This window comes from Sorex fumeus, unplaced genomic scaffold (genome assembly GCF_029834395.1).
Source record: "Sorex fumeus unplaced genomic scaffold, SorFum_2.1 ptg000122l, whole genome shotgun sequence".
NCBI classification, from domain to species: domain Eukaryota; kingdom Metazoa; phylum Chordata; class Mammalia; order Eulipotyphla; family Soricidae; genus Sorex; species Sorex fumeus.
In genome coordinates, this window is record NW_026606179.1 from 5,291,294 (window position 1) to 5,313,610 (window position 22,317).

Genomic DNA, 22,317 nt, shown 5'->3' on the forward strand with positions numbered 1-22,317 from the left:
TATACTCTTGGTAGCTTGCTGGTCTCAGAGTTCTCAAAAAAATTCTGCCTTATTACTGAAAGAAAATTTATCCCTAGAATGAATGCTCCTCTGATCCCACCAAATAAAGCTTAATAAACCTCAAGAGGATCAAATTGTCTCCAAGCTTAGCTGCATCATAGAATTTAATAGCTGAGAGTACTTAAAATATTACAAGAATTAGCAAAGCCAAAGAAGTAAAACTAACAATTTGCATGCACTTACAATTTTTCCAGGTATACAAAGAATCAAGAAACTTAAGTCATCGAAGTAACACCAGTTGACATTTACTCAGAAATAAAAAAGATGACAAAACAATAGGGTGTTTGCCTTGCATGCAGCCAGCCCGGCCGAGCCTCCACCCCTCTCGGAGCCCGGCAAGCTACCGAGAGTATCTCGCCCGCACAGCAAAGCCTGGCAAGCTCCCCGTGACGTATTTGTTATACCAAACAACCTAACACAGTAACAACAAGTCTCAAAATGGAGACGTTACTGGGCCCGCTTGAGCAAAATCGGGAGGACCATGTTTGTTTTGTTTGTATACATTTAAAAACAAATTTTTTTTCCACTTTCTTTTGAGTTATCCTATTCTACTCCTGAACATCTTTTTCCAGCTTAGGAACTTTCTGCTCGTTTTCAGTAAGAGTCAGTTTCATGTGGCAGGGAGTGCTCAAGTAGGCCTTAATCTGAGCATGAGCTATGTAAGTTCTAGGGCACGTCTTGGGGCCATTGTTCAATGACCAGAGAATATGACCTGCGTTTAGTCAATGACCAGAGAATCTATCTCTAAATCCTAAAGTTCCATTTTTAAGTTGGTGCAATAACTCCACATTCCTTGGGCCTCCAGCCCCACTGTTTGGCCTGAGCACACTCACCAATGCCTCCGCTGTAAGCAGAGAATATGGACCCCCCTCTGTAGGCACATCTGGGGGTCAAGTTAGGACCCTCATGCCTGATGTGCACCAGTCCTTTGAACCATCTCCCTAGTCCCACTCAAAAAAAAAAATCTTGTTGATTGCTTTTTCCCAACTAGGTTTGGGCCATGCATAAATTCAGTTTTTTAACTATAGTAAGAATACCTGGCTGTAAGCTACTGAACTATTCCTCTGGGCCCTGATAATAACTTTTCTCTATGAATGAAGCTTCAAGTTCAACCTATTCTTCCTTTTCTAGTCTTGGACTGTGGGTTGTTACTCATTTTTGGAGGGGGCCATCCCAAGCAGTGCTCAGGAGACCTGCGGGGTGAGGCACGCCAGCTGTCCTTGGCCAGCCAGACTTGGCAGCTCAGTGTGAGAACCTGAGGCTGCGGGTGGCTTGGGCCTGCAGCGTGATCCCTGAGCCCAGAGCCCTGACAATGTAGCTGAGTGCTGAATTCAAGTCCTGGTGCCACTAAATAAACACATTAATTCATTTATAAAAATAAAGATTGCTGCTGAGAAAGAAAGGGGATGCTCATACAGGGTTAGTTAAAACACTCCAAGCCTTTCACTACCAAGATTTAGTTACTTCTCTTAGCCTTAACTGCCAGAATTTTTTTTAAAAAAGAGATTTTGATATTTGTCGACTTCTTTTTTTAAGCGGGGGTGCACACTTAGTGTTGTTCAGGACTCACTCCTGGCTCTGTGCTCAGATTTCACTTCTGTAGACTTGGAGGACCATATGGGATGCTGGGGGTTGAACTGGATCAGCCGTGTACTATCACTCTGACCTGACCTCTGTAACTCTGGCCCCTAACTTCTGACACCAACTTTTGATGGCATCCCCCTTTAAAAAAAGAAAATGTGAATGCACTAATCTTCCCTGATTCTCTGTATGCTGGATCACTCTGTAGAGAACCAAACCTCACTAATGGCACCTCCAGGAACCAGAGTCCCCCTTGGGTGTGGCTCACCTGGCCCTTGAGTCCCCCTCATCTAATGACTTTCCAAGCCAGTTTTCACCAAGACTGCCTTCCTTCTCAGGCGGGAGGTCTATGGTCTCCACAGACAGCTAATCCTGACAGACTGATTTCCTTCTGTGACTTGATTCAATAAGAAATGAGTTTTGTTTTGGTTCCTGAAAAGCCTCTACTCCTGCTCTTCTCTGCTAGGCCTTAGGTGGGAGGCCTCTCAGGCTCCCACTGGAATTGAGGGCAGCCTCTAAGCCAGTCCCTTAGTGAATGCCAGGTCAGTCACAAAGTCCTAGCGGAAGTATAGCACCTAAGATATTTGCCTTGCATGCGGCCCACCCCATATGTTTCTGAGCCCACCAGGAGTGACCCCTGAGTGCAGGACCAGGAGTAAGCCTGAGAACAGCCAGGTGTGGCCCCAAAACAAAACAAGCAAAACAAAGTAAATACACAGCCCTGATGTGGGGAGAAGCAGGTGGTATTCCTAACTGTTTAGCTGGTTGCCCGTGGGTCACCTCAGGAATGCTGGCAGCAGTGTCCCTGAAGCGTCCTGCCGCAGGTCTGGGGGATGGGAAATGTGTGAAACAGCTCCAGGAATTAGCAGAATCCTCGGCTATCATCAGTCTCTCCATCATGCAGCTTTCCTGTGGCTGCAGGTTCAGCCTGACCCCCACATTCTGAAAAAGTTGACTGGCATTTCTTACTGGTTCAATAGAGGTGTCACCTCCTACCTCAAAGTAGTATGTTCCCACTTGGTATGGTTTGGCAGGTTATTTGGGGGGTTGGGAATGAGAATGCGAGAAAGCATTTCATATGAATTCATGGCAACACTATTCCTAGGTCCCAAAATAACTGACCAAATCTCATCACCTTTAACCAGTAAAATGTAAGTCAGCTTTAGCATGCCCTCCCTTTGGCCAGGAAGAGTGTTTATTCTGGTGGAACTGCCAGTGGACCGGACCATTAGATCAGCTGGTCAGCAGTTCTCCATGTGGGGTTTGGACCACTGATGATTGTCTGTTTCTCCAACAGAGACATCATTTCCCTCGTGAGCCTTGTGATGCCAATCTATGTTCCCTTTCACCTATTTGATGCACTTGCTGTGAGTATTTTGAGGGATTTTTCCCTCTGTCTAGTATACAAAGCAAAATGTGTTGTTTCCAGCTTTTGAACTAAATGTCTGTGATTTCATCTTTGAAAAGAGAGCACTCAAGAGCAATGTGAGCCAATCGTATAGCCTTCCAGGGTAAGAGAGACCCCCCTTCTCCAGCCTCTGGAGCTCGAGTGCCCATCATGACAGTCAGCCAGGTGATGAAGGCATCTTGACTTGAATCCTCCAAGCAGAATTTTTGAGTTTATTCTGGCCAAAAAAAAAAAAAAAAGCCCTTCTCTGAGTGTACTGTCTGTACACTTGTCAGCTCTTCTTTTGTGGGGACATTGAGACAGGGGACCACAGCAGCAGTGCTTAGGAGCTATCCCCTGCTTGGTTCTTGAAAGTCACTCTTGCTAGTGCTTGGGAGATGATACTAGATAATACTACGGAAGCATCAAGAGTCAATGTGGGTCTCCCACGAGCCAGTCTGTGCTCTCGCCTTTCCGTTATCTCTCCAGCTAGACTGGCCTGCTGCAGGCTCCTGCTGATCCTGAAATTGTTCCTTGAGGCATAGTCCCAGTTCCAGCAATTCTCATGACAAGATTGCTAGGTTTATTTGCCATCTTAATTCCCTGCCCCACCAGCTCCCCTAAACACACACACACACACACACACACACACACACACACACACACACGGGGGTTGGGGGTGGAATGTCTTCTACTTTATTATAGTTACTCTGAAGATGTGGAACCCATCACTAAATACTGGCCATGATAAGAATAGTGTGAAAGCTGGTATAGTGGGCGATGGTATAGTGGGTAGAGAGCATCTGTCTTGCATGTTGCCAAATTGGGTTCCATCCCCAGCATCCCACATCCCATATGGTCCCCCAAGCACCACCAGGACTAATTCCTGAATGCAGAACCAAGAATAACCCCTCAGCATAGCCAGGTGTGGCCCCAACCCCTGCCCCTTCAAAAACGTGTAGACTGAAAGGGTCAGGGAGATAGCTCAAAGTGGTAGGATGCATACCTTGCACGCTTGGGTCCCCATGTCTGAAAAAAGAAAACGGAAGATAGCATGACACTTGCTACTGCTTTGCACCTGAGTGTTCAGAGCCTAGAGTTTACTTTCTAGCCATGATTGGAAGTCAGCTGTGACTGAGGTTTCTTTTTTTTTTTTTTATAATTTTATTTATTGAATCACCGTGAGAGCAGTTACAAAGCTTTTGGGTTTAAGTTTCGGTCATACAATGCAACACCCATACCTTCACCAGTGCCCATTCTCCACCACCAAAAACCCCAGTATACCCCTATACCCCGCCCTCCCCCTACCAGTGGGACAGATGATTTCCACATTACTCTCTCTCTCTTTTGATTCACTGTCACTGTCACTGTCAAGTTGTTCATCGATTTGCTCAAGTGGGCCCAGTAACATTGTGAGACTTGTTACTGTGTTTGGCATATCGAATACATCACAGGGAGCTTGCCAGGCTTTGCCGTGCTGGCAAGATACTCTCAGTAGCTTGCCAGGCTGTCCGAGAGGGGCGGAGGAATCGAACTTGGGTCAGTCATGTTGGCTGCGTGCAAGGCAGACGACCTACCCACTGTGCTATCGCTCCAGCCCCTACTTTGATTACATTCAATATTTTTACACCAGACCCACCATTATTATTTGGGATTTTACCCCAACACTCAGATCTGCTGAAAAGGCAACAGTAGACAATTTGTTTTCTTTTGCTGGTTATGAATAACATATGATGTTGCGTGGCTGCAGTAGTGGCCACGCGGTTTTGAAATTCCGAAATTTTAACACTTAAATCTGGAGGGATTTCTGCCCAAACCTGCTGAGAACCAACATTTGTTCCTGAGTCTCTGGGATCATGGCTGTTGAGCAGTTTGATCAAGAGCCAGAAAGGCCATTCATGGGCAGCGACTTGGGGTCTCATTGGGATAAGGAGGAAAGGGCCTGCTCCACCCCCATCCTGTGAGGCCCTTCGTGTCTCTTCATTGAGGGTCCAAACCTGACTGTCCAATGGCCTCTGGAGGATGGCAGTCACCGAGCCGCCTAGGGGGAGCAGGCAGAGGGACAGCAACCTTTACCCCCTGGGATGGCCTGGCAACAGTAACCTATTGCGGGTCCGGACGCATTTCTGCCAAAATGCACTGGGTTCCGAGATTTGTTTCTGAGTCGTGACTGAGGTTTCTGTTCCTGGAACTGCTCTGTTTTTTTTAATACTCTTACAAAGTATGTTGTAAATAGAGATATATGGAATCCCTGGGGGTTTTCTGATGAAAATTACTGTGGCTTATTGCTTTTATTGTTGTTGTCAACATAACCTTTGAAACAAAATGATTCCTTTTATCTCCTCCCTAAAGTTCAAGGCTTGTTTGAGGCAGAGCTGTTGGACTCCATCCAGACTTGCATTCTGGCCTTGCTCACTAATTGACCTGGTCTGGGATTTTTAGGGCACCTGCGGTGGAGTCCTGAGAGGCGTAGGAAAACAGAAGATTGGGGCTGTGTTGAATGCCATTGGCTACTACGCTTTTGGCTTTCCCATTGGAGTATCACTGATGTTTGCTGCCAAACTTGGTATAATAGGTATGTGTCTGATCCCTCCTGCACTGGGACTCACCTTAGCTCCCCTTTATATCAAATTGCTTGAGGGGGTGTGGAGAGAGAGAGAGAGAGAGAGAGAGAGAGAGAGAGAGAGAAGAGCAGGGAAAGCACTTGCCTAGCATGTGGACTATCAGGGGCTGATCCCCAGTACCCCATATGGTCCCTTGAGCCTTGCCAAGAGTGATTTATGAATACAGCCAGGTATGACACAAAAACAAAAACAAATCATGGGGCTGGAGTGATAGTACAGTGGGAAGGGAGCTTGTCTTGCATGCAACTGACCCAAGTTCAATCCCTGGCATCCCATACGGTTCCCCCTCTTCTGCTAGGAGTAATTGATTAATCCATGGCAAATCTGAGTAAATCCCCAGTCCTATTTATTTAAAATGTTAGGGGTGTAAGTTTAGTTGAAGTTTACTTTTTAACTACAGTAATTAGGGTAGAATTTTAATGAGGATGGGAACAGAGGGAAGTCTTGGGACGGAGCAATAGTACAGCAGGTACAGCATTTGCGTTGCATTTGGCTGGCCCAGGGTTGATCCCCAGCACCCATATGGTCCACTGAGCCCACCAGGGTGATCCCTAAGCACAGAGCCAGGAGCAAGCTCTGAGCACCTCTGGGTGAGACCCCCCCCCCCAAAAAAAAAGAAAACTGAGGAAAGTCTGAACTGTGATATCTGTTTCACACCCAGGTCTCTGGTCTGGACTGATAGTTTGTGTCTTCCTTCAAGCCCTTTTCTATTTGGTCTACATCTGCAGGATAAACTGGATTGAAGCTGCAGAGAAGGTAACAAGTGTCTGTTGGAGATGTTGCTAAGTTATCCCAGGACATGGTAACAGGTCACCATAAGAAAACACATTTGAAGCTTGACTCACTCAGAACCATGTTATGCATTTAACATGGGATGTAGGGGCAGAAAGAATCCCAGTTCAGCACATATCCCCTGAGGGGTTAGGGATATACTGTGTAATCACAGAAGGAGGGCAGCGCGCTCTATCTCTCCCATAGCCTTCAGTAGTCTCCGGTCGCTTCCCCCACCTCAGGGAGGTCAATAGTGATGGGCAGGCGAAGGAAGGAAATGAGGGCCAGGCTGGTTGGTGTCAGCTGCAGTTTATTTCATTCCCATCTCCGTTCTCCTCTGACTCTCCTGCTTCTTCCTCCCCCATGCTACCTCATTCTCCTTCTCGATCCCCCTTCATTCTCCTCACTCTGGAATCCCCTTTCTCCTTCTGGCTCTGGAAGTTGGAACCCCCAGCCCACTCTTGTGCCTAGTTAAATCCCAAAGCATGAGGGGTTGGGGTTTACACATAGGTGTGGTCACAATCAATAGGGGTAAAATTCTTTCCCTCAGGGGATGTTTTGTTTCTAGGACAGATACTCTTTCAGCAGGATTACCCACCAAGGGTGGAATCCCATGGGTGTGTTTCTCCTCTCCTTGTCCAACAAACATATAAGTATTTATAATATTAATCATTTTGTATGGACACGGTAAGATATACATTAAGCTTATAGAACTGTTTTCCTGGGGTCATCTCGATCTCACACTACAGTGGTCAGGAGAGTTTAGTCTTTCCTATCCCTAGCAGGGTCCTAGTCTCATTGTCGTTACTTTTGGATCATGATAGCATTTGTCCATGATCAAGCTCTTATAGTTATAAGAATTGTGGCACTTTGACCTGGCCCATTTCGATGCCAGGGTAACTTACAGTTTTCCCTGGGTCCATTCAGTCTTTCGTTGGGACCCTGCTTTGGGGGTGCTAGGAACTAAGGGCAACTGAGACTTAAGTCGAGAAAGCAGATGCCCAGGAGTGAGTAATATTCGGAGCCAACTAAATCACAAGTTACAAAAGCGTAATATTAACTGTCTTCCTGTGTCTACACAAAAAGGACATTGTTTTAAAGTAAACTATTCATAAGACTAAGGAGAGGAGAAAGGCAATATTAACTTACAATATAAGTTCATTGTCCTAGAAGGATCTGACCTTACAAATTAACAGATTCTGATTAGGGGGAAAAGCTGATTAACTGGTTGGGGAAGAAAGCATATCTTTATGGAGAAGTTACAGATAAGCACAGAGGAATGGGAATGATTCGGGAACACTGTGATGGTTGTAACCCAATAAACCTAAGCTCCCTGTAGCAAGGGGAAAAGGACAAACCAACTGTTATCCTACAATATACCTCAGAGGGTTGAGTGCATTCTTTGCATGAAGAATGCCAGGGTTTGATCCCAGCACCAAATGATCTACCAAGGTCTGCCAGAAGGAACTCTTGGGCACTGTGCCAGGAGTTGTCTCTAACTATTGACAGATAAGGCCCTCAAACCAAAATTTAAAAAACTTATCTAGAAATTAATAATAAATGAATATCAGGTAAATTTAGTATCCACTCAGCCTGAAAAATAATATTAGCTTAGAAAATATTTTGGTGTAATAGTCTTAGAAAAACAATAGCTTGTCTTCTGCTTATCCTAACTTGTTATCAGTTTTCAGGCCTCTTTTTGAAAAAAATGCTGAAGCCTCAGTTTCTTAAAAGCACTATGATGTGGAAACAGAACCCTGGAGAGAGGGTCAGAAACCTGACCATATGGATCTCTCTTGAATTATGAGCCCTTTTTTTCTTAATTGATTCACTGTGAGATACTGTTCCAAAGCTTTCATGTTTGAGTTTCAGTAATACAATGATTGAACACCCATCCCTTTACCAGTGCACATTTTCCACCACCAACATCCCAAGTATCCCTCTCTTTGTTTAGATTTGCATCTCCCTGATGATTAGTGATGTAGAGCATTTTTTTCATTTGTATTTGTGTAATTCATTTTTTCATTTGTGCCTTTTGGCCATTTGTATTTCTTTTTTGAGGAAGTTTATTCTTTTTTTCTCTCCATTTTTTGATTGGGTTGGAGATTTTATCTTGTACAGGTCTATTAATGTCTTGTATATCCTGGATATTCGCCCCTTATAGGTAGGTATTGGGTAAATATTCTTTCCCATTTCATGGGCTCTCTCTGTAGTTTGGTCACTGTTTCTTTTGAGGTGCAGAAGCTTCTTAGTTTAATGTAGTCCCATTTGTTTATGCTTGTTTCCACTTGCTTGGTCAGTGGCGTTTCATCCTTAAAGATGCCTTTAGCTGAATTATGAACCCTTTTTATTGTGCTGAAGCTTTACAAATAATGAAAGAGGAGAAGTTATCTTGAGACAGTATTGATAGGAGACATGAGTGTGAGTTTAGTTATATAATCTTGTCACCTAATCTTGACCACCCTTTAGGTTTCAATTCCCAGTTTATTTTCTAAAGTGTAATATGTTTTTTTCCTGTCTTCTCTTGGACCTGCTGAGGAAACTAAGTATAGGGGACATTAAGCTGGAAAAGGAACACCATTTTTCTTCATACTTTATTCCTGTGTGTAGGAATACTTAAAGACACAAATGCAAAATATTGAAATTTGCAGTTAAAGCAAAAAAAATTTTTAAGTCTTTTGTATTGTTGCAAGTTGAGAAAAGTTGTGATATTCAAGTGTTTAATTATCATTGAGACTGATGAAAAAGAAAAAAACTCTCCTTCTGTAATTTCAGCAATCATTTCAGCAGTAGCTTAAGTGAAGCTAAAAAAATATTGTCCCAACTTGAATTACAGTCTCTGCTTATGTGATACATACTTTTAGGCGCAGGTCCGAGCTGGGCTGAAAAGGATGAAAGAGACAATGCCTACCCCAACAGGTAATAGATTACTTTCTCTGTTTACTTTTTAACCTAAGACTTTAGCGTTGTAACATATAGCATAGCTAAAGTTGCTTCATGTATGAGACTCTGATTTCACTTGATAAGCCTGTCTTTGTCCAGATGTTTGGGAGGGTAGCCCTGGGTTCCTCCCTGGAAGGTTTTCAGTAGGTGTCCTCATAAGCCAATGAATGATAGTAATCGTTAGCAATGTATTCTGTAACCTTGCAATGTACTCTGCAACCCACACATAAGTAAATCTGGTCTCTACAACTAGATCTCCCTATGATGGACAAAGAAGTAATTGATGGAGTGATTTTACCTGACGTCATTCAGCCAGAGAGCCAAAACGTCCAGCTGGTGTTGGCAGAGGAAAGCAGCCAGTCTGACTTGTCCACCATCGGGAATGTTCTGACCGTGCGTCAGCTCATCTTCTACCGCGGGCTAGCTTTCACTGCTGCTGTTGGTATTCTCTTAGCAGGTATTTTAATAAGAGTTTTAAATGACCGTGGCTAAATGAGAAGAATTCTCACCAGCCCACAAGCTAGAAATATATGAAGTATGGGAAGTGGCTAGTCAGTGAAACCACTGAGAGCGGTTTTGCTCTCAGCAGTGAGAGGAAGCCTCAGTGATATCTTCTTGGCCATCCTGAGACCCTGCACCATCATGTTCAGGATTAAAAAAGGAGGAGTTATCATTTCAAGTAAACTTCCGTACAAAGCTTAACTATATCATGGTTTTAAAACTTGTAAAAACAAAATCCAGCCATAATTTTGAGTATCTCAGCAGTTCTTTACTCTTTTGTATATTTAATACTTTTTTTAGGCCTGAAAAGAGGTTCAGTGTTCTACAAAAACTGTTGCTGGGGTTGACCCAAGTTCTGTCCCCAGCACCTTGTGGTCCTCACGATGCAGAAGTGATCTCTGCGCATAGAGCCGGGATAAGCCCTGAGCTCTGCAGTATGGCCCCAAAGCAAACAAAAGCAGTTTCTGATGTAGTTTTGTTTGTATTTCTCGGTTAATATACTTAATCTTGTCAGTAAGTAGAAATTAAATATCGTTTCAAGTCCTACCCCAAGTATTGCTGTATACACTTTTATAAATTAAACATCTTAACACTTAACATGTATGCTGATAATCTTTGTGGGTCTAAAACCAGTCCATATGGGTGCTTTTAGGTGTTCACCCTTTTTTAAAACATTTAGTAACAACTTGTATACTAAGCAGAAAATAAATCTGTGTTCTATTCTGCTGCTCATCTTCCAGAATGATGGCAGGGTGGCTTACCTCATCCAGCAAGACTTTTAGAACCCTTTAGAGGGAATTTTACCAGTTCCAACTTTTCTAAAATTAAAATTAGTAATACTCGGGAGTCTTCAAAACAAAGCTCGTCAAATGAGTAAGGTGGTTTCTGGTTCAAAGCCAGTCAGCAGGGGCTGGAGCAATAGCACTGCGGGTAGGGCGTTTGCCTTGGCACGAGGCCGACCTGGGTTCGATTTCCAGCATCACATATGTTCCCCGAGCACCGAAAAATTCCGAGCACCGTAAAGCACTGCCAGGAGTAATTCCCGAGTGCATGAACCAGGAGTGACTCCTGTGCATCGCTGGGTGTGACCCAAAAAGCAAAAAAAAAAAAAAAAAAAAAGCTAGTCAGCAGCCAGTTGTTTCCTTTAGCTATCATCTCCTGCTCTGAAATAGGAACATTCCTGGGCATCACATCTTTTTTTAAAAAAATAGGCAAAGGACTTGAATAGATATTTTCCCCCCCCCAAAAAAAATTTTGCCAATAAACTTAAGGAAATTAATATATTGATAGTATCAGTCACTTACATGAGAAATGCAGATGAAACCCATAATGAGAATGCTTTGCATGTACTAAGATGATGTAATAAAAACAATATAAAGGCTTTATTCTATAGCACCCCATCTGTGTCAGGTTTGTAAGATTTTTTTTCAATTTTATTTTTATAAAGTAGTTCACAATAGTTCATTACAGATAATATTTAAACACCAACCCAACCAGCTAGCATCTTCCCACCACAATAAGAGGGAAGTGTATGAAGGTTGTTGTATTTCATTCTGGAGCAAATTAAGCCCTTATATAAGAGAATCCAAGCAAGTATGTTAAAAACAAACAAATATGTGCTACTTTAGGCACGTCAGTGGGCTAGAGTATAAGATGTCGTGCGGCCACAAATGCCACCAGGAAATACTGAATTGCTCTCTGCTGGAGTTTTATTTTATAGTTTCTGGTTCTTGGCCATTGATGAGATTACATGGCACTAGGGGCAATTTGTGGGTGTGACTCCCAACCTACTGGAAAACTGGGGATCTGGATGGAGGAGACCCAGTCCCGATCAGAGCAGGCTTAGAGATCTCAGCCACTGGTCCCACATACCTGAGTTCCTCTGCCGGTTCCTTCCACCTTCAATGAGCATGAGGCTCATCCAGTCATGGAGAGTGGCCTTGAGTATGGCTGCGGATGGGTTCTGGAAGTTTTCGGCTGCCAGAGGTTTGTATGATTTAATACAATTCCCTTGAGAGTGTTTTCTTCTTCTGCTAAGTTTCTTATTCTTTGTTGGCAATGTGGTCGAGAAATTGGAAATATCCTATACACTATAATGTAAAATGGTATAGCCAAAAGAAATGTGTAGCAGTTCTTCAAAAACAAACATAAAGAGCTTTTGAACCTGGGATCAAAGGGCTCATGCACAGGCTTTGCATGCACAGAATCATGTTTTCTTCCCAGTATCACATGGTATCCTCTTAAGCTTTTCTGGAGTGACCTCACCTCCAACACCAAGCCAGGGGAGCACCACCAGCATCAAACACATCCCAAATTAAAACAACAAACTAAAAAAAAAAAAAAGAAAACAGATTTATTATATGCTCCAGCAGTTCTGATAGCTATTCAAACAAAAACTTATCCATGAATGTTCATAGTAGCCCTACTCCCAGTAGCCGGAGGAGAGACAGTGCCAATGTCCATCAGCTGATGAGTGCCTTGGAACCATGGTAGAGCAAACCAGGAAGCAATGTGAAGGAATTAAATCTTGATGCATGGATGGATCAAAAACATCATGACAAGGGAAAGAAATCAGATAGAATATTAAGTGATGTTATATTAGGTAATATGCAATTCAGTAGAAGTCAAGGGATTAGAAGGTTTTCTGTCAGGAATTGTGACTGTGCCTATCATAGTATCACAAAGAAAATATGAACAAATGAAATACAAATAATCATTATTAAATCTACTAAAGAACTGAGGTCATAAGGATAATTCCTGCTACTGAATGTTGAAAGTAGGTAAAGGGATATGCCTCATAATCATTATCTATATTGCAAACCGTAAGGCTCAAAAGGGGGAAGGGGGAAGGAAGGGAGAGAGAGAGAGAGAGAGAGAGAGAGAGAGGCCTTATACAGTGGCAGACAGGGGCCAGAGGGTAGGAGGCAAATGGGGACCATTGGTGAAAAGTACACTGATGAAGGGACAGGTGTTGGAACATTATATGACTGAAATACAATCATGAACTAACAATTTTGTAAATGTGTTTATCACTGTGATTCTTTTTTTTTTTAAAGATAAATCCTGCCTCCCCAACTGTAGAGTTAAGTAGGCAGATAGAGCTTACCAGAGCAGAAGCAGCTGGAGCCATTACCAGAATAAAATCACACACTATTTGTCAGTTTATTGTTGGAGAAATAACAGGGACAAGTTTTGAAATGAAACATTCAAGTGAGGAAAAGGCTGGAGTGGTGGGGGCACATGTTTTTGTTATCAAATAATTAAAGTTCCTTACAACTTTGCTCCTCTTCTCCCACCAAAAACTTAGCAAGGAAAGTTAAGATAGACTGACCTGAACCCTGTAGCCTAGAGGGCGTGGGACCTTCCCCTGTGAGAAGCCACCTTCTCGAATTACTGTGGCTGATTCCTAGTTCTCTGCTCCCAAGTGACTCCTGGCAGTGCTCAGAGCACCATGCATGGTACGAGGGGATTGGAATTGGGTTAGTCACATGCTAGGCAAGTACCCTAACCCATGTACTATTTCTGACCCCCTTTCAACCAACAGAATTAAAATGCTGTATCAGAATTTGCTTAATCAATCACACCAAAACCATCTTTAATGTCAAGACAGACCACAGCTAAGCAAACACCTAAAATTGCGCCATGAACAGGGTTTCAGAATACTTTGTGGAGTTGGGGGCCACACCCAGCAGTGTTCAGGACTTACTCCTGACTGTGCTCAGGGATCACTTCTGGCAGGATCCAAGAGAACTTATATGGCGCCAGGGATCAAACCAGGGCCGTTAGCTTGCAAGACAAGTACCTTCCCCCTTTTATAGAAGCTATTCTATCTCATGGAAAATGGTGAGACAAGAAGGGCATACAATTGGTCACTTGACCACAATTTCCCTTTGCAGGAAGGGTACCTAGAAGATAGAGCAATGAGGCCCTATTGCTAGGAATTTTTGTGTTTAGCGCATTGTGTTGTAAGTTCCATTTGGATATTTTAATTACTAATTGTCTTAGTAGCCCATTGTCCCTTCCTGCTTGTTCTGTTTTGAATCATAGCATGATTTGTAGCCCATTAATCTTTGCCTAATCCCCAGAATGGGTCACTCAGAGGTCCTACCTCTTAGTTACCTGCTTAGCAACTTGTTTATACTCCTGCTTATGTTTTTAATTTTGCCAATACTAAAACAATGCACCAAGATGAAGCATTTATTAATTGAAATTCATGAAGAGCAGGGCAGAAATTGCAGTTTAATCCTTTTTTTTTGAAATATTGCACACACAAATTTGTTTTTACTTATAAAAACCCCAGTTTAGGGGCTGGAGCGATAGCACAGCGGGTAGGGCATTTGCCTTGCACGCAGCCAGCATGGCCGACCCTGGTTCGATTCCCAGCATCCATTATGGTTCCCAGAGCACCACCAGGAGTAACTCCTGAGTGCATGAGCCAGGAGTAACCCCTGAGCATCTCCGGGTATGACTCAAAAAGAAAAAAAAGAACCCAGTTTATTCCCTGGCACTGCATCTCGTCCCCAAGAACTGCTAAAGTCCTACCCACCCCCCACCCCAGCCAAAATTGTTTTTGCCTTATTTCTTCTCTAAGTCTTTACTGTATCCAAGCTTATTATCATATATATATATAGATATATACACACACACATATCACTGTCACTGTCCTCCCGTTGTTCATCGATTTTTCTCAAGCGGGCCCAGTAACGTCTCCGTTGTGAGACTTGGTTGTTACTGTGTTTGGCATATTGAATACGTCACGGGGAGCTCGCCAGGCTTTGCCGTGTGGGTGAGATTCTCTCGGTAGCTTGCTGGGCTCTCCAAGAGGGGCGGAGGAATCGAATTCAGGTCGGCCATGTTGGCTGCGTGCAAGGCAAACGCCCTACCCGCTGTGGTTTACTATAAACTTAAATGAGGAAATTCGGAGTTGATGACATATTGAAGTGATTGGAATTCTGGGCCAGTCTCCAGAGGGCATGGAAGCAGTCACTTTGCCCCTGTACTCCACGACATAAATTTGTCTTATTCAGCTCTTCAGTTGTATATTTATATTCAGTAAATCTAAGTTTTCTGTTATCAGAGTAAATTAACCTGAGGAAGCCCTCATAGGAACTCCACTAAGTTTTGCACAAGTACAGTACCCTGGAACATGGGATTTAGCAAGCCTTTTGAAGTGAGGGCAGTTGCAGACTGAACTCTAAAAGTTAAAAAAAAAATAAAAATCAGGCTTTGGGGGCCAGAGCTATAGTACAGCTGGGAAAGCACTTGCTTTGTGCGCCACCAACCTTGGATTGATCCCTGTCATCCCATATGTCCCCCCAGCACTGCCAGGAGTAACCCCTGAGCATCGCTGGGTGTGATCAAAAAAAAACCCCTCACCCTCAAAAAATCAGACTTTGATTAAGGGTGTGGCTTGAACCCCACACCCAGCAGTGTCCAGTGTCCAGTTCTGTTCTCTGGGATCACTCCTGAGAGACTTAGGAGACCCATATGCCTGCCAGGAATTGAATCAGGCTTGGACTGTCACAAGCAGGGTGCCCTACACACTGTACTATAGCTCTGGCTACTGCACACTGTACTATAGCTCTAGCTACTGGGCTTGAAATTTATTATTATTATTTTTTTAATGAATCACCATGGAATTGGATTTCTGCATCTAGGTGGTGCCTCAGTTTCTCCATCTCCAAAAAGCTCAGGTCTTGCATTTCAAACTTGCCAGGAACCAGCCCCACGTCAGTGGATCAATAGAACAGGGGTGCCACAAGGATTAAGAAAACAGCACAGGAAGGAGCCGGAACAATAGTAGGGTATTTGCCTTGCATGAGGCCGACCAGGGTTGGATCCCTGGACCTCATATGGTCCCTCAAGCAATGCCAGGAGTAACCCCTGAGCATCGCCAGATGGCCCAAAAAGATAAGAAAAGCGAAGAAAAGAAAAGGAAAGCAAAGAAAACAAGACAGACATAAGAGAAAGCATGGGGTCAGGTTGTTCTAGCCTCCTGGATTGAGAGCTCCATTCTCCATCACATGTAGGATAACATTGGTCTGTCCTTTCTGCCTTGCCACAGGGAGTTTAGGTTTATTGGTGCATCACAGTGCTCCCATTCCTCTGCTTATTTGTAACCTCTTTCTTTGTGCTCTGTTAAATTATAAATACTTCGTTTCTCTTCTCCTTAAATCCTTTGCATAGTTAATTTCAGAGCAATGTCCTTTTTGTATAGACACTGTAAGAGATACATTGAGCTTATAGGGTGGCTCTCCTGGCGACATCTCAACACAGACTAAGACTACAGTGCTCAGGCTGGATTAATCATGGCCTCACCCATTCAAGTGCTCTACCATGGACCTATATTCCTAACCACAAAAAAAAGTTTTGTTGTTGTTATTCTTGTTGGAGGGGGATGGGGAGGGTGGGCCTGGCCATCTGGGCTATTCCCAGTGCTGCCTGGGTGTAAACTTATGGCATGAAACAAATAGAAATCTAAGTTAAATACAAAAACAGTGCTTTCCCCCTTTTCCTTGAGATTCAGGAGGGCCAAAGCAATAGACACCTTTTGCTTTTTCTTATTATCTATTATTATCTCATTCTACTTTGGACAACCTGGCAGGCTACCGAATGTAACCTGCCCCCACGGCAGAGTCTGGCAAACTCCCCGTGGCGTACCCAGTATGCCAAATAGCAGTAACAATGATGGGTCTCATATATATATATATATATATATATATATATATATATATACACACACACACATATATATTATAATGAAGTTACATGGCACCAGGTACACATATTAACGCAAAATGACTAAAAACTAAAAGTTTTCAGAAAAGGGGGAAATCTTCATGGTATTGATTTTTTTGGCCTTGTATGAGGTCATTGTCAGTGATTTTAATGCCAAGATTGGACTGAGAAGATCGTCCAAAGAACTCCACATCGGGACCCATGGCCTAGAATGGAACGAACAGAATGAGAGACTGTATGAGTTCATCATGTCAACCAAGATTATCCATGGTAACTCTCAGTTCCAGAAGACCAAATCTAAATGTTGGACATGGGAGTCTCCCAGTGGACAGTTCCACAATGAAATTGACTACATAATATTCAATCGACGGTTTTGCCTGACCCATGTTGCTGTTGTCCCAAAATTCCAAACGGGATCAGACTACTGTCTTCTTCATGGGTAATTCTATTTCACAGACCAGGGAGAAAGGGCTGCAAAGTTTAAGAAGAGAACTCCCAGAATGACCACCAACTGGGAGCTCTTTGGCATGATTGCGGCAACATGGGAAGATGCTATCATTGACAACACCAACGAGGAATACAATCGACTGGTTCAGCCCCTCTGTGACTGCAAGGAATGCAGAGAGTGAGAAAACTCTCAACCTCATTTGTCAACGTCATTTGGTGCGAGCCTTAGGCAATCCCAAGCTAATGTCTGAGCTTGCAAAGCTATGCAGAGAAGTGATAAAGGAAGACCTCAAAGAGAGAAGAGGAGCAGTGTTGGTCAATGTGGCAGAAGCTGGGAAAAGTATTTGCAACGCCTGCTGTCTTTAGCTAACTATAACACCAAGATGACTTCCCTCCAACATCCTGATGGATCTATCACATCTCCCAGAAGGGCAGTGGAGGTTATCCGTGACTTCTACTCAGATTTCTTCGATAGCCATTTTCACCTCCACACATACCAAATTCTGCAGGATGGATATGATATTCCCAGCGTTTTCCCTTTCAGAATCTGGCACACCATTTCGTTGGTAAAGAAGCATAAAGCACCTGGTCAGACAAGGTCAGACCCGAACACCTGAAGAATCTGCTGCCAGAGCTCAGATAGAGAAGGAAGCACCAAAAAAAAGGTGTTGGGAGGATTCTCCCAGGATGGGAGATGCATGCTGAAAGTAGACTATAGATGGAACATGATTGCCACTCAATGCCTCTTTTGCAAACCACAGCACCCAAAAGGAGAGAACAAAAGGGAATGCCCTGCCACAGAGGCGGGGTGGGATGGAGGGGAATGGGGGAGTGGGAGGGATACTGGGATCAGTGGTGGTGGAGAATGGGCACTGGTGGAGGAATGGGTGCTCAATCATTGTATAACTGAAACCCAAGCACAAAAATTTCTAAGTCTACAACTATACCTCATGGTGTTTCACTAAGAAAAAATTTTTTAAATAATAATAATCACAATCACAGTCCTCCCATTGTTCACTGATTTGCTCTAGTGGGCCCAGTAATGTCTCCATTTTGGCACTTGTTACTGTGTTTGGCATATTGAATGTCACAGGTAACTTGCAAGGCTTTGCCATGCAGGTGAGATACTCTCGGTAGCTTTCTATGCTCTCCGAGAGGGGTGGAGGAATTGAACCTGGCTCGGCCAGGTTAGCTGCACACAATGCAAATGCCCTACTACTGTGCTATCGCTCCAGCCAATATACGGAGCCAATACGGAGCTACGGCATGGCAGGGACACACGGCATGGGGACTCGGGGGCTTGCTTTTTGTGGATCTTCTTCTGGGGGTGCTCAGACTTTGGCTGCTTGTCTTCAATAATAATAAAAATGTTAAGAACAACAACAACAACAACAAAAAAGAATCTGCTGCCAGACTTCTCAATACACTGGCTCAGCTCTTCACATGCTACCTGTCATAATGCAAGGTTCCATCCCAATGGAAAACCAGCAGGACGATTCTGTTGTACATGAAGGGAGACATTCACGACATCAGCAACTATCGCCCAATCTGCCTGTTGTCCGTCATCTACAAGTTGTTCAGTCGAGTCATCCTGAATAGGATTGGCAGAGTACTAGACGAAAGACAACCATGCGAGCAAGCCAGGTTCTGAAAAGAATTCAGCACCATCGACCATATCCACACGGTGATCAAGCTCATTGAGGTTTTGTAAGAGTTCAAGATGCCACTCTGTCTAACGTTCATTGATTTAAAGAAGACCTTTAATTCTGTTGAGACTGAAGTGGTCATCAAAGCCCTAGCCAAACAGAGCGTTCAAACTCAGTACATCAGGATGCTCCATGAGCTGTATTACAGATTCACCACCAGGATCTCACCATTCTACAAGGAAGTGATCATCGATGTAAAGAGAGGGATTTGGCAGGGTGATACCATTTCACTGAAACTCTTTAATGCCACACTCGAGAACGTCATGTGACACCTGGAATGAGAAGGAATGGGAGTGAAGATAGATGGTCAGCAACTACACCACCTCCGCTTTGCTGATGACATCGTTCTAGTAACACCAAACATTAGCCAAGCGGCATGAATGCTGGCTGACTTCAACCGTGAGTATGGAAAGGTCAGGCTGCAGCTGAATCTCACAAAGACAATGTTCATGAGAAAAGGACTAGTCCTAACATTCTATTTGCTCTCAACGAAACGAACAGCTCTGAATGCAGCAGTTATGTGTACCTAGGTTGAGAACATGACAAACGACCTGGCACCTGAGCTGCGCAGAGGAAGAGAGCAGCATGTAATGCCTTCAAGAGCATCGAAGAAATGGTTAAAAGGACTAAAAGGACGAAGAACCTCCGGCTCTGGGCACATCTCTTCGACTCCACCATTCTTCCTGCACTAACACACCTCAGTGACCTGGGCCCTACAAAAACAGGATGAGAACTTATATTCTGGTCTCCCAAAGAAAAATCGAAAGACCTATGCTTAGAGTATCATGCTTCACTCAAGTGAGAGAAGGAATCTGGAGTTCCAACCTCCATTGACAATCGAGGATCAGGAACGCTGCCTTGTTTGCCAGGGCATCGAAAATCAGATGGGCCACACACATAATGTGATTTGGAGATGACCGCTGGACTAGAGCTATTACTGACTGGATTCCACGAATGTCAAAAGAATCTTTGAGATGGTCAGACTTCTTTGTCAAGACCCTGAACAAACGATTTGATGCTCTTCGAGTTTCTGGAGCAAGCAGATGCCAGTGGGCTACACTAGCACACAACAGGGACAAATGGAGACCTTACTGGCACCCGCTTGAGCAAATCGATGAGCAATGGGATGACAAGTGATAAAAGTGATTGATTTGGCAAGAATTTTGCAAATTCTTGGAAATTATATCAAATGAGGAAGCAGCACAAAGAAAAAATAAATTGTACTTCAAAAATTAACAGTTTGGGGGGTATGGTGCTGCCAGCAGGTCAATCTATACCTGTGAGGCGAATACATCAGAAGCTGATGGCGCCTTCAGACTTTCAGATACCCCAAAATTGCTGCTGTACCTTTGACCAGACCCCAAAGACTTGGGGGAAAGCTTACCAAGAAAGTAAATGGCCAAAAGTTAGGCATGTGGGAAAGTATCATGCTAAGCGAAATGAGTCAGAAAGAAAGGGATGGACATAGAAAGATTGCATTCATCTGGGGAACATAAAGTAACAAAATAGGAGACTAACACCCAAGAATAGCTGAGGTAAGTACCAGGAGGATTACTCTGTCTTTGAAGACAGCCACACATGCTAGAGGAAAAGGCAGCTCAGAGAAGGGAGCACCAAATAAAGGGTGTTGGGAGGTTCCTCTCAGGATGGGAAATGCATGATGAGAGTAGACTATAGACCGAACAAGATTGTCACTCAATGTCTCTTTTGCAAACCACAGCATTCAAAAGGAGAGATAACAAAAGGGAATGCCCTGTCACAGAGGTAGGGTGGGATGGGGGGTGGGAGGGATACTGGGACTGGTGGTAGTGGAGAATGGGCACTGGTGGAGGGATGGGTATTCAATCATTGTATAACTGAAACCCAAGCACAAAAATTTGTAAGTCTACAACTGTACCTCATGGTGTTTCACTAATAAAAATTTAAGGAAAAGAAAAAGTTATGTATGTGGGAGACACACCCACAAACCACCTTCGGCTTAGCTATATAATTGGAGGCATAGCCTCTCTGGTTCCTGATTGAACTGCTTAACAGCCATGATCCTAGAGATTCAGAAACAAATCTCGAAACCCAATGGCTTTTGGCAGAAATGCATCCGGTTCCTGCAGTAAGTTACCAGCGCTGGGCCAACCCAGGTGGGAATAGGTTTTGTGCCTTGACCTGTTTCCACTAGCAGACCGGTGGCCGCTATCCTCAGAGGACACTGGATAATCAGGTTTGGGCCCTCAGCATGAGACATACGGGACCTCACGGGATGGGGGTGGAGCCGGCCCTTTCCTTTCCACCCCAACGAGACCCTGAGTTGCCACCCACAAACAGCCTCTCTGGCTCCTGATCAAGCTGCTTAATGGCCATGATCCCAGAGACTCAGAAACAAATCTAGAAATTCAATGGCTTTTGGCAGAAATGCATCCAGACTCCATAGTAGGTTACTGTCGCCAGGCCACCCCAAGGGGGAAAGGGTGTTGTCCCTCTGCCTGCTCCAACTTGGCGACTCAGTGGATGCCATCCTCCAGAGGCCATTGGACAGTCAGGTTTGGGCTCACAGTGACGAGACACGCGGAGCCTCATGGGATGGGGGGGGGGGGGGAGCCGGCCCTTTCCTCCCACCCCAACAGGACCCCACAAGTCGCTGCCCACAAACAGCCTCTATAGCTCATGATCAAGCTGCTTAACGGCCATGATCCAAGAGACTCAGAAACAAATCTCGGAACCCAGTGACTTTTGGCAGAAGTGCATCTGAATCCACAGTAGGTTACTGTCACCGGGGCCACCTCAGGTGGGAAAGGGTGCTGTCCCTCCGCCTGCTCCCCCTAGGTAGCTCGAAGGCTGCCATCCTCCAGAGGTCACTGGACAGTCAGGTTTGGGCTCACAGTGACGAGACATGCGGGGCCTCAGGGGATGGGGGTGGAGCCGGTTCTTTCCTCCTCATCCCAACGAGACCCTGAGTCGCCACCCATGAACAGCCTTTAAGATCAAGCTGCTTAACAGCCATGATCTCAGAGACTCAGGAACAAATCTCAGAACCCAGCAGATTTTGGCAGAAATCTCCAGATTTAATTGTTAAAATTTCAGAATTTCAAAATACGTGGCCACTACTGCAGTCACGTGATATCATATGTTATTCATAACCAGTAATAGAAAACAAATTGTCTACTATTGCCTTTCCAGCAGATCTGAGTGTTGGGGTAAAATCCCAAATAATAATGGCAGGTCTGGTGTCAAAATATTGAATGTAATCAAAGTAGAGAGAGAGTAATGTGGAAATCATCTGCCCCACAGGTAGGGAGAGGGTGTGGAATGGGGATATACTGGGGTTATGGAGGGTGGAGAATGGGCACTGGTGAAGGTACGGGTGTTTCATTGTATGACCGAGACTTAAACCCGAAAGCTTTGTAATTGCTCTCATGGTGATTCAATAAATAAAATTATAAAAAATGAAAAAAAAGTAAGGTGGAGTTCATGCCCAATTCAATCAGCTAATCAGTGGCTGAATAAATAGCAGTACTCCTACATAAAAAAAAAATAACAGTTTTTGTTCATCGATGAATAATATCAA

At 44.1% G+C, this 22,317-nt stretch overlaps 1 protein-coding gene across 1 annotated transcript in view; it reads left to right on the forward strand.

Annotated features, from left to right (window-relative positions):
• The window catches only part of LOC130044432 (multidrug and toxin extrusion protein 2-like), a 57,595-nt gene extending 47,631 nt beyond the window's left edge, over nt 1-9,964 (forward strand). Inside the window, exons 13-17 of the mRNA XM_056137161.1 lie at nt 2,939-3,008; nt 5,471-5,603; nt 6,314-6,408; nt 9,288-9,342; nt 9,620-9,964. Of these exons, the coding sequence (XP_055993136.1) occupies nt 2,939-3,008; nt 5,471-5,603; nt 6,314-6,408; nt 9,288-9,342; nt 9,620-9,858 (592 nt within the window). The 3' untranslated portion in view covers nt 9,859-9,964. The remainder of the gene's footprint in view (nt 1-2,938; nt 3,009-5,470; nt 5,604-6,313; nt 6,409-9,287; nt 9,343-9,619) is intronic.
• Nucleotides 9,965-22,317: the final 12,353 nt, after the last annotated feature.